General features: G+C 42.4%; 1 protein-coding gene across 1 annotated transcript in view; it reads right to left on the bottom strand.

Moving 5' to 3' along the window:
* Window positions 1-9,671: 9,671 nt before the first annotated feature.
* The window catches only part of PAK5 (p21 (RAC1) activated kinase 5), a 101,084-nt gene continuing 96,350 nt past the window's right edge, over window positions 9,672-14,405 (bottom strand). The window contains exons 7-8 of the mRNA XM_008703345.1: window positions 12,650-12,784; window positions 9,672-10,419 (exon numbers count right to left, since the gene is read on the bottom strand). Coding sequence (XP_008701567.1) covers window positions 10,264-10,419; window positions 12,650-12,784 — 291 coding nt within the window. The 3' untranslated portion in view covers window positions 9,672-10,263. The remainder of the gene's footprint in view (window positions 10,420-12,649; window positions 12,785-14,405) is intronic.

Below are 14,405 nucleotides of genomic sequence, written 5' to 3'. Positions count from 1 at the left end.
GGGCCATTAGGCAGGCAGCCCCCGAGACCCCTCCCCCAGCGGGTCAGGTAGAGAAACGAAAGCACCTTTCCACCTTGTACACGGGATACACCAACATAGCTACAATGCAACAGGCCTGGGTGTCTAAGGCTTGCTTGGCCCACGTCCATGCTTTAACCCAGGGTTGGGGGGGGATTCTTTTGGATTCTTGGGGTGAATGGCATATATTCTCTCCACACTGGGGAATGAGGAGGGAGGGGTCAGCCAGCTTTCATGCTCGTGGTGGCTTGGCTTTGACTCTCCAAGGAGCAAATACATACAACTCAGAGGAGTATCTGGCTCCGAAGTTTAGGGATTGAAAGACACGTCTTTTGGAACGACACCCCTTTAGGTTCAGAGAAGTAGGGGGTGCTTTGCTCCCTTGGCCTACCTTATACAGTTGTCAGTGCACACAAACTACAGCCTCATGCTCCCTACGGCAAGACCCCTGAAAGTGATCCATGCTTCTGGCTGGCATTCTGCATGTCTAGTGATTGTCTTGGGAATGTTTCACTGCTACCTGCACCCAGTGACTTTGCAGCACAGAACCCGTTTAATGTAACTATGCAGAGCTGTTTGGACTTCATAGTACGTCAGGTCCAAGTAAGGGGACCTGAAGAATCAATCATGTGAGTTTGTTTTTCAAAATGAATTAAAACACACTACTGTCTAACATTTGCCTGCTTTCTTGAAACAAGAAAACAACACTAAAATGGTTTCTTTGGCACCCAGAAGAGAGGGGAATGGTGAAGATGGGCTTTCCTTTCTGCAAGAGGAAAGCAAAGAAAGGGCGGGGAAGCCAAAAGAGGCAGGTTGGTTTTTCCAGATAAAGCAAACAAACAAATAAACATGGATTTATCTTGGCAAATATAGTTTTAATAATGGCCCCTCTTGAACGACTGGTCTAATATTGCTTCTGATGCTTCCTGGTCTTGAGTTTGGCATTTCACTTCAGATTAAAAAGCGGGTCTGAACATGAGAGCCTAGGTTGTGTTGTGTTTGAAGTAAAATAGAATATGCTGAAACTTCCTAGAGAAATGTACAAGTTTGAATTTCACTCACTTTCTAAATAATCATTTTTCTGAAAAATCTGAGTCGGGGTAGGGGAAGTCCTTTTCTCTGATGTTAGAGTGGGAATCTCCCCACCCCCCAGATGATCTCCATCGTATGAGAGGCAACGCATACTAAGTTCATTTCCCTGAGTCCTCAACTGTTGAAAAGCGCTCATCCTTACAAGTCCATTATCCCAGCAAATCTTGATAAGTATCGGCCAATCGCGGCTCTGTTACCTGTTTGTGTGCTGCTGCTCTGTCAGTCTGTCAGTCGTTTTCCCTGCAGGATCTCCCTTCAGTGTCTGCCTGGTACCAGGGAGGAAGACAGGTGCGCGTCGTGCAAGGAAAAGGAGACGCGTAGTATCAGCTGCCATCTGGTCACCCCAGGTCCCGAACTGCACAAGCTCTTTCTTTTTTAGCGTCTCATATGATTTTTTACAACTTCCTGTGTATTTGGAACCACCCACAAATTTGGGGGAGAAATGGACACTTAGGTGTATCGATGAGTTACCCTTGCTCTCGGTAACCCCTTCAGAAAAGATACTTAGGCCTGACTCGTATTTCTGAATATTCCATATTTCCTTAATTTACTTTTACAAAGGTAAATTCGTATCTTTTAGAAATTTCACTTTCACAAAACATAGGACTCGTGATTAGTGTTGAAACTGTCATCCACTCATTTATTCAGCAAACAGGTTTTGAGCACCTACTGAGTGCAGGCTCTGTGCTGAGTACACAGTAGTAAACTGGCCACTTAGAGTCTACGGGGTATGGCTGACGGACACAGGTCCACAGGTTGTTCCAAAAAGAACAAGTGCCCTGGCTCTTTTTCCAGTGTTGTCACGTGGCCACATCCCTGTGGTTAAGCGGATCGATTAAATCTTTCCAGAATCCAACTTTCTTAATTCTCAAATTCCAGTGGTTTTTCCCCTTGAGATATGCAGTCTGTATATAAAGCCACGTTACCATGACTATTATTGCTATTAATCCAGCATCTTTATCTAGTTGTCTTAAAATTAGGTCTCTAGCTCAGCCTAATTTCTTGGAACCTCGCCTCATTTCTCTCAGTCCTGCCTATATCTTATCAACTAAGCAGAATAAAGGGGAGCCTTGTGGTCAGGGCAGGTGCAGTGGTCTCTGGGTGGAGGGCCGAAGGCGTCCAGAGGGACTGACTCAGCCCCGGGTGTCAGCCTGGGCTCCTGTCATGGCCATTCCCACTGTCCTGCATTTCACGGCTGCCCCTGTACCTGGAGCAAGCTTGAGATGGTGGCTCATGGCTGCGCATTACGTCTCAAGCTCAGAAAGGAGAGAGAAAACAAACAGACAAACCACAGATGCTCAATTACCCCCTTAACTGTCATTTTCTTTTTTACCGCAGTTTTAAATACAAATGCCTCCGAGCACAAAAGGATGCTGGGTCTGGTTGCTAGTCTGCCCGCCTGGAAAAGCCAGGCCAGATGAACCATATGCAGATTTCTTTGGGGAGCGGGGGAAGGGTGAGTGTAATTTAAATTCTGAGAGCCTTTCTTTGCAAGAGTCTCCCATTCTCAGGAAATAGCTCCCAGTGAAGCCGCCTCAGGGGGTAGGGAGACTCTGTCCTCCAGCCTGAGAAAGCCCTCTAAACTATAACTACTCTCTTCTTACCAATTGTCCAATCTTTTTGTTAACAAAGACTTGGCAAAGCTGAGTAGGTGTGGGAGACAGCAGAGAAACACAAATGGAGAAATGGGTTGGGGGGGCGGTAGGAGAGACCAGCAGTGTGCTGTGTGCCCACCAGGGGTGTTTCCGTGGGGAGGTGGTCCAAGCTGGCACTAGGCACAAACACTTCCCTGGAATAGACACCTGAGTGAGCAGAACCAGGCAGATGCAGCTTTAAATCAGCGTGTCTCCAAGCACAGTTGGCAGGCAGCGAGCATCAGAGTCACCCCAGGGGGCCATTGGAAAACGTCAGCTCTCGGGGCACCTACCCGGGTCGCTCAGTGGGTTAAGCATCTGACTTCAGCTCGGGTCATGATCTCAGGGTCCTGGGATGGAGCCCCGCTTCAGGATCCCTGCTCAGCGGGGGTAGAGTGTGATTTTGTCCCTCTCCTGCTGCCCCTCCCCCAGCTTGTGCTCTCTCTCTCTCAAATAAATCAATAAAATCTTAAAAAAAAATAAACAAAAAGCAAATATCAGTTCTAGAGCATCATCCCAGACGACAGGGGATCTCTCTGGTGAGACCTAGAGTCTGTAGTTTTACTACGATTCCCAGCCTACCTGCAACGTTAGGCACATTATCAGGCTTCTCTGTGCTCTCGAATCTGAAAATGAAGCTTACTCCCCCATCCTTGCAGAGTTATCTGAGGATTCATGACAGTACATTTAAGTCGCTAGCACAATACCTGGCACCCTGGAAATAGTCCATAAAAGCTAGTATTAATGACATGTTTTCTAGCACAGTTGTTAACATGTGCATTCAGAGTTCACCTGCCATCCACGTTCAGGAAAGATCCAAAGGGACATGCAGGGATTTTTAACCTGGCATCCACAGTTTTCCATGCCAGTTTATTGTGAATTCAGAGTATGTTTCTATGCAGGGACTCCACTCACCCCTCAGCAGCCCAGTAAACCACTCAGGGTGGGGGGTGTTAATTTGCAGGGGTGGGGGAGATTATCAGAGTCCATGGACTGGGATGGGAAAAAACCACACCCTTAGTTTTTACCAACCTCAAATGAAAGGTAGGCATTTCCTTCAATTATGAACATAGGCACCAAACCACTATGGTACAGGCAAGAACTGTGTCATCAGGAGAAATCACCACATTACACCTGTTGGAGATAGCTCAAAAAATCACATAAGCTCATTATTTTGAAATTATGGTAGTTACTAGACCCATCATAAGATCTTGTTATTTAAGAGATGCCTGGGTGACTCAGTCAGTCGGGTGTCTGCCTTTGGCACGGGCCATGATCCTAGGCTCCTGGGATCAAGTCCCACATTGGGCTCCTTGCTCAGTGGGGAGCCTGCTTCTCCCTCTGCCTGCCATTCCCCCGTCTGCGCTCTACCTCTGACAAATAAATAGATAAAATCTTTTAAAGAAAAGATTTTGTTATTTAATACATTAAAAATTAAAATATTTTGATAACTATACTTCAATTGGTTCCCTTAGTATTTTACTTTATGAATTTAAAGACATTTCCTGAAGAGTCCACAGCCAAGAGGGTCCAGGGTACAAAATTAGGCTAAGAACTCCAGGGCTAATGGCTACTTCAGTTGTCATGTAAAGTGATGTTTCTATCACCTCACACCTGTTAGAATGGCTATTACCAAAAGTCAAGAAATAGAAAGTGTTGGTGAAGATGTGAAGGAGAGGAAACTCGTGTGCATTGTTGGTGGGAATGTAAATTGGTGGAACCACAATGGAAAATAATATGGAAGTTTCTCAAAAAATTAAAATTGAAATATCATATGATCCAGAAATCCTACTTGTCTATTTATCCCAATGAAAACACTAACTTGAAAAGATAGCTGCATCGCCACATGCATTGCAGCTTTATTTATTTATTTATTTATTTATTTATTTATTTATTTTAAAAGATTTTATTTATTTATTTAACACAGAGACAGCCAGCGAGAGAGAGAACACAAGCAGGGGGAGTGGGAGAGGAAAAAGCAGGCTCATAGCGGAGGAGCCTGATGTGGGGCTCGATCCCATAACGCCGGGATCACGCCCTGAGCCGAAGGCAGATGCTTAACCGCTGTGCCACCCAGGCGCCCCTGCAGCATTATTTATAATAGCCAAGATCCAAAAGTTACCCAAGTGTCCAATGATAGATGAATGGATAAAGGAAATGTAATGTGACATGAATTTCTCAGTCATAAAAAGGGAGGAAATCCTGCCCTTTGAGACAACATGGATGGACTTTGAGGGCATTATGCTTAGTGAAATACATCCGACAGGGAAAGACAAATACTCACTTATATGTGGAGTTAAAAAAAAAAAAAAACAACCCAAGTTGGTAGACACAGAGAACAGATTGATGGTTGCGAGGCAGAGGTTAGGGGGTGGGTGAAATGGATGAAGGGGTCAAAAGGTACAAACGTTTTTATTTTTATAAAATAAATAAGTCCTAAAAGATAACGTACAGCATGGGGACTATGATTAATCATACTGTATTATATATTTGAAAGTTGCCAAGCATAAATCTTCAAAGTTTTCATAAGGAAAAAAATCGTAACTATGTGTGTTGATAGATGTTGACCAGACTTACCATTTCACAACACATAGCAAATCATGTTGTATACCTGAAACGACTATGTCAGTTATCTCAAAAAAAGAAAAAGTGACTGAACTTGTCAGGTTGTCTGCTGGGGAAGGATTCACAAAGACTCACAGGACAATGAGATAACAAGTATTTGTTAGCACTGACTGATCATGGGTTTTCTGGACCTTGGTCTGGGAGCTGAGGACACATCAGTGAACAAAACAGGTAAAAAAAAAAAAATCCCTGCCCTCACAGAACTGAAGTGTGTGTGTGTGTGTGTGTGTGTGTGTGTGTGTGTGTGTGTTATTCAGGTAGTACGATTCATGTACTGACTTTGCCTAACTTTGGGAGCCTTGGTTAGCACAGTTAAGATGGATCATGTAAGATCTTGGAGTCTCTTCCATCTTTAAATACTTTCAAATGCTGACAATGAGGAGGCATACTTAACCAAAGCATTTGCTACGTGGGCAAACCTTTCAGGATAAGGAGTTCCTTTGTTTTTAAAATAGTGTATTTTGATCCAGACATCGGCAACCCATAGAGTTTCTCAATGCTTCTCTTTTTGTCTTTCATTAGATCTATTTACGTAGATTTGTCAGGGTCTCAACCATATTCCCTTGACCCTTCTTGGAGGCCACTTGCTGACAGTTTCTGTACAAGCTTCCCATGCCTCTCTCTCTCTTTGTCAAAGGGAACAAACTTTGTCCATATACAGGGTAAAATACTAGTAAAAGTTGATGTCCTTGGAGCAACTCTCAGCCAACGAGGCGTAGGAGACAGTGGATAAATACCCAAGCATCTTCACCCCCAAAAGGACAATTCTACAGTGTCTTTCCCAGAAGGTCTTCAGTGGGACTGAGCTCCAGTTACTCACAGTGGTAAACCATTCATTAAAAAAGCCTTTTTTTAAGAAAAAGCTTCTCTCCCTTCTTCATCTCATGTCTCCACACTGCCATGTTGAATGAGCTTCCTGGGATCATCTGCCAAATAAAGTACTTATATCTAAGTATCTGTCTTAGGCTCTCCTTTCGGAAGAACCCACACTAAGGTACTAGATTTATTTGACCTGGACATACAACTGAAGATGCACACATGCGAAGGCTCAAGTTGCCTGACTTCCCGAACAATTTGGATATTTGTCCTACATTGTGTCACTTTCAAGAACTGCCCCTGCTTGTACATTATGTACCTGCTTCAGACTGAATCGATTTTTTCTCTGCCTGGAATCTCATTACTGTTTCTCTGATGACACAGTGCTATTCATCTGACTGGTTTGACCAAAGAATCTGAACTCATTGAGTTGTTCACTTCATGGAATGATTTTATTTTTTCAGTAATTGCTACTGAGTGTGTTCTTCCCAGTGGGTAATGGGGATACAACCATAACTCAATCTGATTCCATCTGTCTAATCCATTTTAAAAAATCAATCTCATTTTAATTCAAAATAACTTCCCTCTCTTTTGCTTGGGTTAAACTTGTATCAGAGAAAGAGATAGCAGTAGATAGGTGGTGGCAGGAGAATGTACGGTATGCATTTTTGTTCTCCTTTTCTTTCTTCTAGATCCTTCCCCCAAACCATGGTGGTCTTACACTAACACACGGCCCAAATCTATGGGGAGCAGCCTGGAAGGGAGGTTCCAGGAAACAGCTGGCTGCAGTCAGCTGCCTTGGAGATGCTATTGGACGAAGGAGAGATGCCTGAAAGTCATTTGAATCAGCCTAAGACCACAGCTGCTATCGAGGGTGGTCTTCGTGTAGACGGTCCATGTAGATTTTAGAGTAAGGTTCAGCTCTTCCTTGACCCCTTTCCCCTGCAGAAAAGTTGCCTTATCTCTCTGTAGTTCCCCCTGTGATGCATACCTCCAATGCACGCTCTTAGTTAGGCATCTCATTACTTGGCTAAAGTGGTTTGACATGTTCCCTTTTCCCTCTCCATGGCCCATCATAGACAAAGGGACCTGGTGTCTTCCATGTCCTGCAATGGCTTCCTGCCTGGAGGAGGATGCTTCCATCTTTCTCTTCCCTGGAACACAATATAATACATCCTTTCTCAGCCTGCTACCTCCGGCTATTTCCTGAGGGTTTCCACTTTCTGAAATTTCCAGGTTAGGAAATGAACTCTTTTTTTAAAAAAAGAAAGATTTTATTTATTTATTTATTTATTTATTTATTTATTTATTTATTTATCTTTCAGGAGGAAAGAAAGAAAGAGCGAGCAGGGGGAGGGGCAGAGAGAGAAGGGGAGAATCTCAAGCAGACTCTGCATCGAGCGCAGAGCCCAAAATGGGGCTTGATCCCATGACCCTGGGATCATGACCTGAGCTGAAATCAAGAATCGGATTCTTAACTGACTGAGTCACCCAGGTGCCCCAAGCAATGAACTCTTTATATACAAGCATTCCTCTCAACATCATGGGCTAAGTGTTAATGCCTCCCTGGTCCCCCAAAGAAGAGGAGGCACCCAACACTGTCTTCCAGTCTACTAGAGAGCCTTCACTACACCTACTTTAATCTAGAATAATCTCCTCTTTATGTCTTTTGTTGGGAAAAGGCTTCAGATCAGTTCAGCATCTTTGAAACAGGGAAGTGGAGTGGGAGACTTTAGTCATGAATCTGGCTTTCCTTGCATGTGGCCTTCCAGAATTTAGTAATTTTTTTTTTCTCAGTTGTGGTATCTTTACCACAGTCTTCCACTGTTTGTGACCTCTGGGGATGGGATTATTTATCTTTGATTTATGTCATCATGATGTTACATCTAACTTTATTCTAACTCATTTGCATTCCCCAAGATCATAGGGAAAGCATTCTTGGTTACTCAAGAAAACAAATTCAGGAAATCACTGGATTTTCTAATAACACGATGGGAAAAAGGCAAACATTTAATTTTATTTGCAAGTGCAGTTTCTGCCAATAGTTAGTGCTCACAAAACCTTTTAAGCTACAGTAACTTTTGGTAAACTCAATGAATATTTATAAAATACCCAGTGATAAGAAAATTACAGAAAAATTTCCGTTACACTGTTGAAAATGTTTGGAATCCAAAATCCACAATTTTCTGCAATGGTTTTTAGTATTTGTTCTGCTTAAAAAAAGATTTTCTTTTTCTTTCTACTTCTACATAGTCCTGGTTAAATTAATACAATCTGTTCCATGAACTTTTAGGACGGCCATTTTCTGGATTTAGATTTTTATTCATACATATTTATATTAATATTTTAATATTTTACATAAAACATTGATTTGTTTTGTTTTATGAAACAAAATTATAGATCCTGTTCATGGTGAGACATTTCCAGTTTGGGGGTAAAACTGAAAAATCTAATCTGTAGAAGGTCATTTTATGCCTTTTTTTTTTCCTTTTTAGCTATAATAAATAATTAACAACCTATTAATTACAAAAATTCTTAATTATGCTTAGAGCAACCAGAGTATTTTCACAAATTTAAATTCCTATTTGTTACAGTATGTTGAAGTCATTAAGACAAGCCTCTGGTTTTCCAGTTTGGTAACAAATGGCTTTTTTTTTTTTTCTGATGCATAATTAATAGAAACTAATGATGACTGTGTAGCTCTTCCAGAGTTTTTAAAGGCAAATCTATATTGGCCTACAGTTAACATGCAAGTTCATCCAACAAGCAACACAAAGTGTATTGTAGTAGTCATTCATTTTTATCAACATTCAAGAAGATCTAGTCAGCAGCACAACTCCCCTATGTCGAAACACATTATAACAGGGTCACAACTGAAGTCGGAACACACACCTGGTAAAAACACCCCCTTCCTAATTCATCCTCTAGAGTCGGTCCTGACTTCCGGCACGATACAGGAACAATAGCAATTAATACTGCGGTACGAAGGTAAATACAGACAAGAGTTTGGTGTGCTAGCATACAGAGTTTTCAAAACAGTGACAAACAAAACCAAACATCTTGCCCTGTTCTCTCTCCTTTCCCATGGTGAGACTGGAATTCTCATAGTCTTCCTTCAACATTCCATTTGGGGAACTGAGTCCAATGATCCTAGCGCTGAAAATTGTTCCCTTGGTGGGAAATGTGGCCACACGGGGACATGGCACCCACTGGAGAGAGGGCACGACGGGAAACACCCTGCTGTGCAAACACTGGTCTGCGATTAATAGCCTTGAAGGAAAAATTGATTTTTCCAAAGATTTAGCTTTATCCCAAGGAGTGGCTTGGTGGCCTACTGTGGCTCGAATTTTGTTATTTTTGGTTGGATAAATGAAATGTGTACCTCCATCACCATCACTCTTAACTCTTCCTCCATCACATAAGACACTTGTTAAGATAAGAAAGATATTCTACTAAAGCTGACGGTGATTGAGAGTCATTCAGTATTCAAAGTTCCTAAAGAATCGTTGGTTCTCTGAAAGGGATAAAAAAGTAGGAAAGGCTTTGTTCAAACTCTTGCTAGTAAACAAGTATTACTTCAACTGATACTATGGCTACGTGACATCAAAGTACTATAAATTATCAAAACTATCGTACAGAAAAATTACAAATTCATTGCAAAATACATTACACCGCTACCATTAAGAAAAAAGTGCTTTTGTTTTCCTTTTTTTTCTTTTTTTTTTTTTTGCCAGAAAAGTATTCTTTCAATATAGAAAATCCTATGCGTTACCCTGCATGTGGCTAGGATATGTCGTAACGGAGTTTGTACTGAGTCCTTCTGATTTGCTGGATGAAGGGCTGAAAAATATAATAATGACTTATTAAAGCCGTGTTCCAAATGACCACACCAGCTGTCAGTGGAGAGATGCCTGTTTTAAGACACAAGAAGATGCCCTGGTCTGTTGAACCCTGCCTGTCATCACATTGTCCCACCGATCAGCTGGTTCAAGTACACAGGCCTTTTTCATGTTCCTCATGTTCTCCTGAATTATTCTCATGTCTTCATCTAGCTCTTCCACCTATTTGAATCCTCTGCTCAGTGATGTCTGTATTGTCTCATAAGGGGAACGATGCAAGATGGCGGACCTGCCAGTTTCAAGAATGGATGTCCAAGGAGTTCCTGGGCTGTGGCTCTTTGGGAGGGTTCCCTCACCAGCATCAGGTCTAGGAATCCCCGGAGCACTGAAGAAACCTGTGAGAACACAAGAGCCCATCCTGAGGACTAACACAGAAACCCAACCCAGTTCCCCTAAAGTGGTTTCCCAGCCACTTCCCAGTTAAGTCATTCTATCAAATGACATCAAATTCTAGAAAGTCAGCTTGAGAAGAGAGAAGTTATGGAAGCATAAGTAGGTACTGCCTTTATTAACATATGCTGTTTTCTTCACCTTCTTCAGTATATGTGTTGCTGAAGCGAGTGCTTCTTTGTCTTCTTCCGGCTTGAAATAATAAAAAATGAATTGCCTTTAGGCAATGAAACATGACCATCGATTTGCTAAATTAAATAATAATAGGAATAATGATATTATGGAGTGCTTACTATTTATAGGCACTGGTCACACCCATCTGATGAAGTGTGGTACAAACATGGAATAGTTTTATTTTTCTAACAATCACAACCATCTAGGCTTTGTGGACTTCCCCTTCTTGAAAACAAACAGGGTTCTGGAAGGATATCTGACACAGACAGTATGTTTTCCTGTAATTTCTTGTAACTTACTTTTTGAAGTGTATCTTACATACATTCAAATGCATAAATGTTAAGTGTATGTCTTACAGTAGTGTGTGGATATATCTACCTATTTACTCTCCAGCCTCATCACAATACAGAACATTTCTACCACTCCAGGGGGCTACCTTGGGCCCCCTTCCTGTTAATACTCATCTCCCTGCAAAGGGTCACCACTCTCCTGACTTCTAGTAGCATATATTAATTTTGCCTCTTTTGTCCTTTATAGAAATGGAGTTGTATAATACTGTCAGCTCTCCTCTGTCTGGTTTCTTTCACTCAACATTGGGTCTGTGGGATTCATCCCTGAGGTGTGCCATAAAAGCTTTATTTAACCTTGTCATTGCTGTATAGTATTCACTGTTAAATTATACCACATATTATTTATCCACCTGGAAAACAACTTTGGGCAGTGTCTAGTTTCTGACCGTTAGGATTAAGGCTGCTCTCGTGTGTGACTCGGAAGAACGTCACGCCATTTCCATTGCGTGTGGGACCATTTTGATACCATGCTATTTTAGCCACTTTCGATTACTTAAACTTAGTCCAATGCAGTAAACTTTTAAACTCCTGCTCATTTCAAGCAGTCTCCTCTTTTCCTGCAAGTTCACATAACTATAGGGGTAATTCTACTAGGGCTCTTCTCTAAGTTTTGGGGGTGAGGGGAGAGGGTAATTCTCCCCTAAAAGGCAGCCTCAATTCCTCCTAGTGCCATGAGGCAGAGGGGAGGGGTGGGGAGGCATGTGTGGGGTCAATGTTTATATGATCCTGTGGAAATGGCCACTCCCTCCCAACAAGCCCTTTCCCTCCACCCCCACCGGCAGTTCCCAGACTGGTGGTTCTTTGACTCAACATCATTATTTTTCTGAGCTTGATCCTACTTGGCAATCCTTAGAAAACAGGGAAGACGGTACTTGGTCTCTTAGCCATGCCCTTCATTGCCCTATACGATCTGGCCCCTGCTCCCCTCCCTGACATGTCTACCCTTTCCCCTGGCTCACTTCGCTCAGCCACAGAAGCCTTCCATCTTGGCACGGGGCCTTTGCACCTGTTGTTCCCTCTGCCTCAGAAACTCTTCTCCTGGATCTTTGCATATCTTGCTCCCTCCTTCTATTCATATTCACAATTCAGATGATCTGTCCCCAGAAAGGGCTTCTTTCAACCTCCAACCTAAACAAGCTCCCACTCCCTCCTCCTGCAGACTCCACTGCATTACAGTGTTTGCTTCATAGCATGAAATTATTTTATCATATTTATCATATCATTATTTATATTATATTTATTTACCATCTGCCTTCCCAACTAAAACACAAGCTCCATGAGAGCCAGGAAATCTCAGGTCTTGTGCTGCAGTATCCGCAGTAATTAGAACAGTCCCCCGTATGTCACAGGTCCTCAGCGAGGGAGTTCTCATGGAGTGCCTCATTTACATTTCCAGCCGACCCTACAACAGAGGAGCCAATTGTATCCCATTTTCCAGACAAACTTCAGAGATGGAAAGGCTGAATCCTTTGCCCACTGAGTGAAAAGGAAGAGGAGAGATTTGAATCCGAGTGATTCTAATTCCAAGCTCCATGCCCAAAAGCCACGATCTGCTCCTGGATATGATATGTGAGTCTTTAAAGCTACAGAGAGACTGAAAAAAAAAATCTAAGAATGATTTTAAACGTCAGCAACAGATGCTGCTTCTCACCTTGTGTAGGTCCTTCACTCTTGGAGGTAAACTGTCCCGAATCCTCCGCATGGCCTGGAGGGGAGGCTCATTGAAGTAGGGGGGCTCGCCATCGATCATTTCTATCACCATGATCCCGAGGGACCAGATGTCCACCTGTTAGGCACAATCCAATGGTTATCTCAGGCAAGGAGAATATTCTGAAATGTTGGATGCATCCAGGAGACCCAACAGATTCATACCCATTTCTAATTCAGGTGGTATTTGTAAACTTTCAAAACTTATAGCACAGATTTACAGACTGAAGTGCCAAGTTACCAAGCTGTTGTTAACGGTCTTCATTTGCTTTTTTAAAAATTGTTATTTTTATTTTATTTAAATTCAATTTAATTAACATATAGTGTATTCATTTGCTTTTTAAAGACAACTTCAGTGAAGAGTCTGCCATTTAGGTACACAAGAATATCTTAACATTCTGGAGTTCAGAACTATTTTTTTTTTTTTTTTTTACTGCTAACTTTGGTGGTTACCTATCAGGGCAGATGACAAAAACACCCAAATTGTATGTTATGAACATAGAGAAGACAGTTGCATTTAAATCATAAAAAAAAGGCATCTGACATATTCATAACAAACAGCAGAAAGCTACATTGCACATCATGATATACGCTGATCCTTTTATTAATTTGATTTTTAAAAACAGCTCTTCCTTCCCTACATTGGGGTTCTTTCCTTTGGATTTTATCATTTTGAAGCAGCAGGCACAAAACCCTGCTTTATAAAACCATTTTCAGGGAACAGAGAAAAGAAAAGGAAGAGATGACAAGCAATCCTGTCTGAGTGCAGAATGGGAAGTCAGGACAATGAGAAACCACAGCTGAGCTATCAATTCCCAGGGACAGCCGCTTGCCCATCCCAGCCTCATTACACCTCTTATCAGTGAGCTGCATTCCTGTTGTAACACTTGCTGTGATCTTCCCTGAGAATTTATGCTCTTGGGACCACAGTGAGACAGACAAGTCGAGTACTCATTCAAGGGCAAGCGAACAAGGGAAAGAGAGCAGAGTCCGCCTTCACTTATGCCGATATCCTTAGTTCACTGGTCCATGCCACCTCTCCATGCTTCTCCTCTCTTAGAATCGCCTTCTGCACCATAATGTGTGGAAACGCTGTGTGCCCGGCCGGAACGAGCTCCTTACTGCCGTGTGTGTGCGTAGACTTGCGTGCCTCAGGGCTTCGCTCACAGTACTCCCTCTCTAGAAGGCTTTTCCTCCTCTCCTTCTGGCCCCTCATTTTCACATACCCAAACATTATCCCTTAACAGATTACGAGCAATTGTTTCTTTTCCGAGGGAAACAGAAATTGTGCCCTATTTTAAAATGCGCTATAATATTCATATATAATTTTTTCTAGGGGAAAACATTACTGCTCAGCCAAATATTACCTCTATTTTGCAGAGCTTTCTCTGACCCACTATCCTTCGAGTCATGACATCTGCTCATCTGTGCATTTCTGGCCATGTTTCAAGTTGCATTGCCTTGTTTGGAGTATGCCTGCCACTGAGGGTGGGGTCAGAGTTTGCGTGATTCTCCCCCACCCACAGTGTCTGTTTAGGACCTCAATAAATGCATCTGGATCAATGTTGTGTCAATTTCCTCAATGGTGGCCAGTCCCTTTCCTGCCACAACCTACTCTGTGACAAGTCTAGTGAATGGGGGGCAAATAGGGAGTCAAATGTCATCAACCTGATCTGTGGTCATTTTCTCTCTCAGAACCA

The sequence above is a fragment of the Ursus maritimus genome, unplaced genomic scaffold, assembly GCF_017311325.1.
Source record: "Ursus maritimus isolate PB19 unplaced genomic scaffold, ASM1731132v1 scaffold_22, whole genome shotgun sequence".
Lineage (NCBI taxonomy): Eukaryota > Metazoa > Chordata > Mammalia > Carnivora > Ursidae > Ursus > Ursus maritimus.
This window is presented reverse-complemented; position numbering and strand designations above follow the sequence as displayed.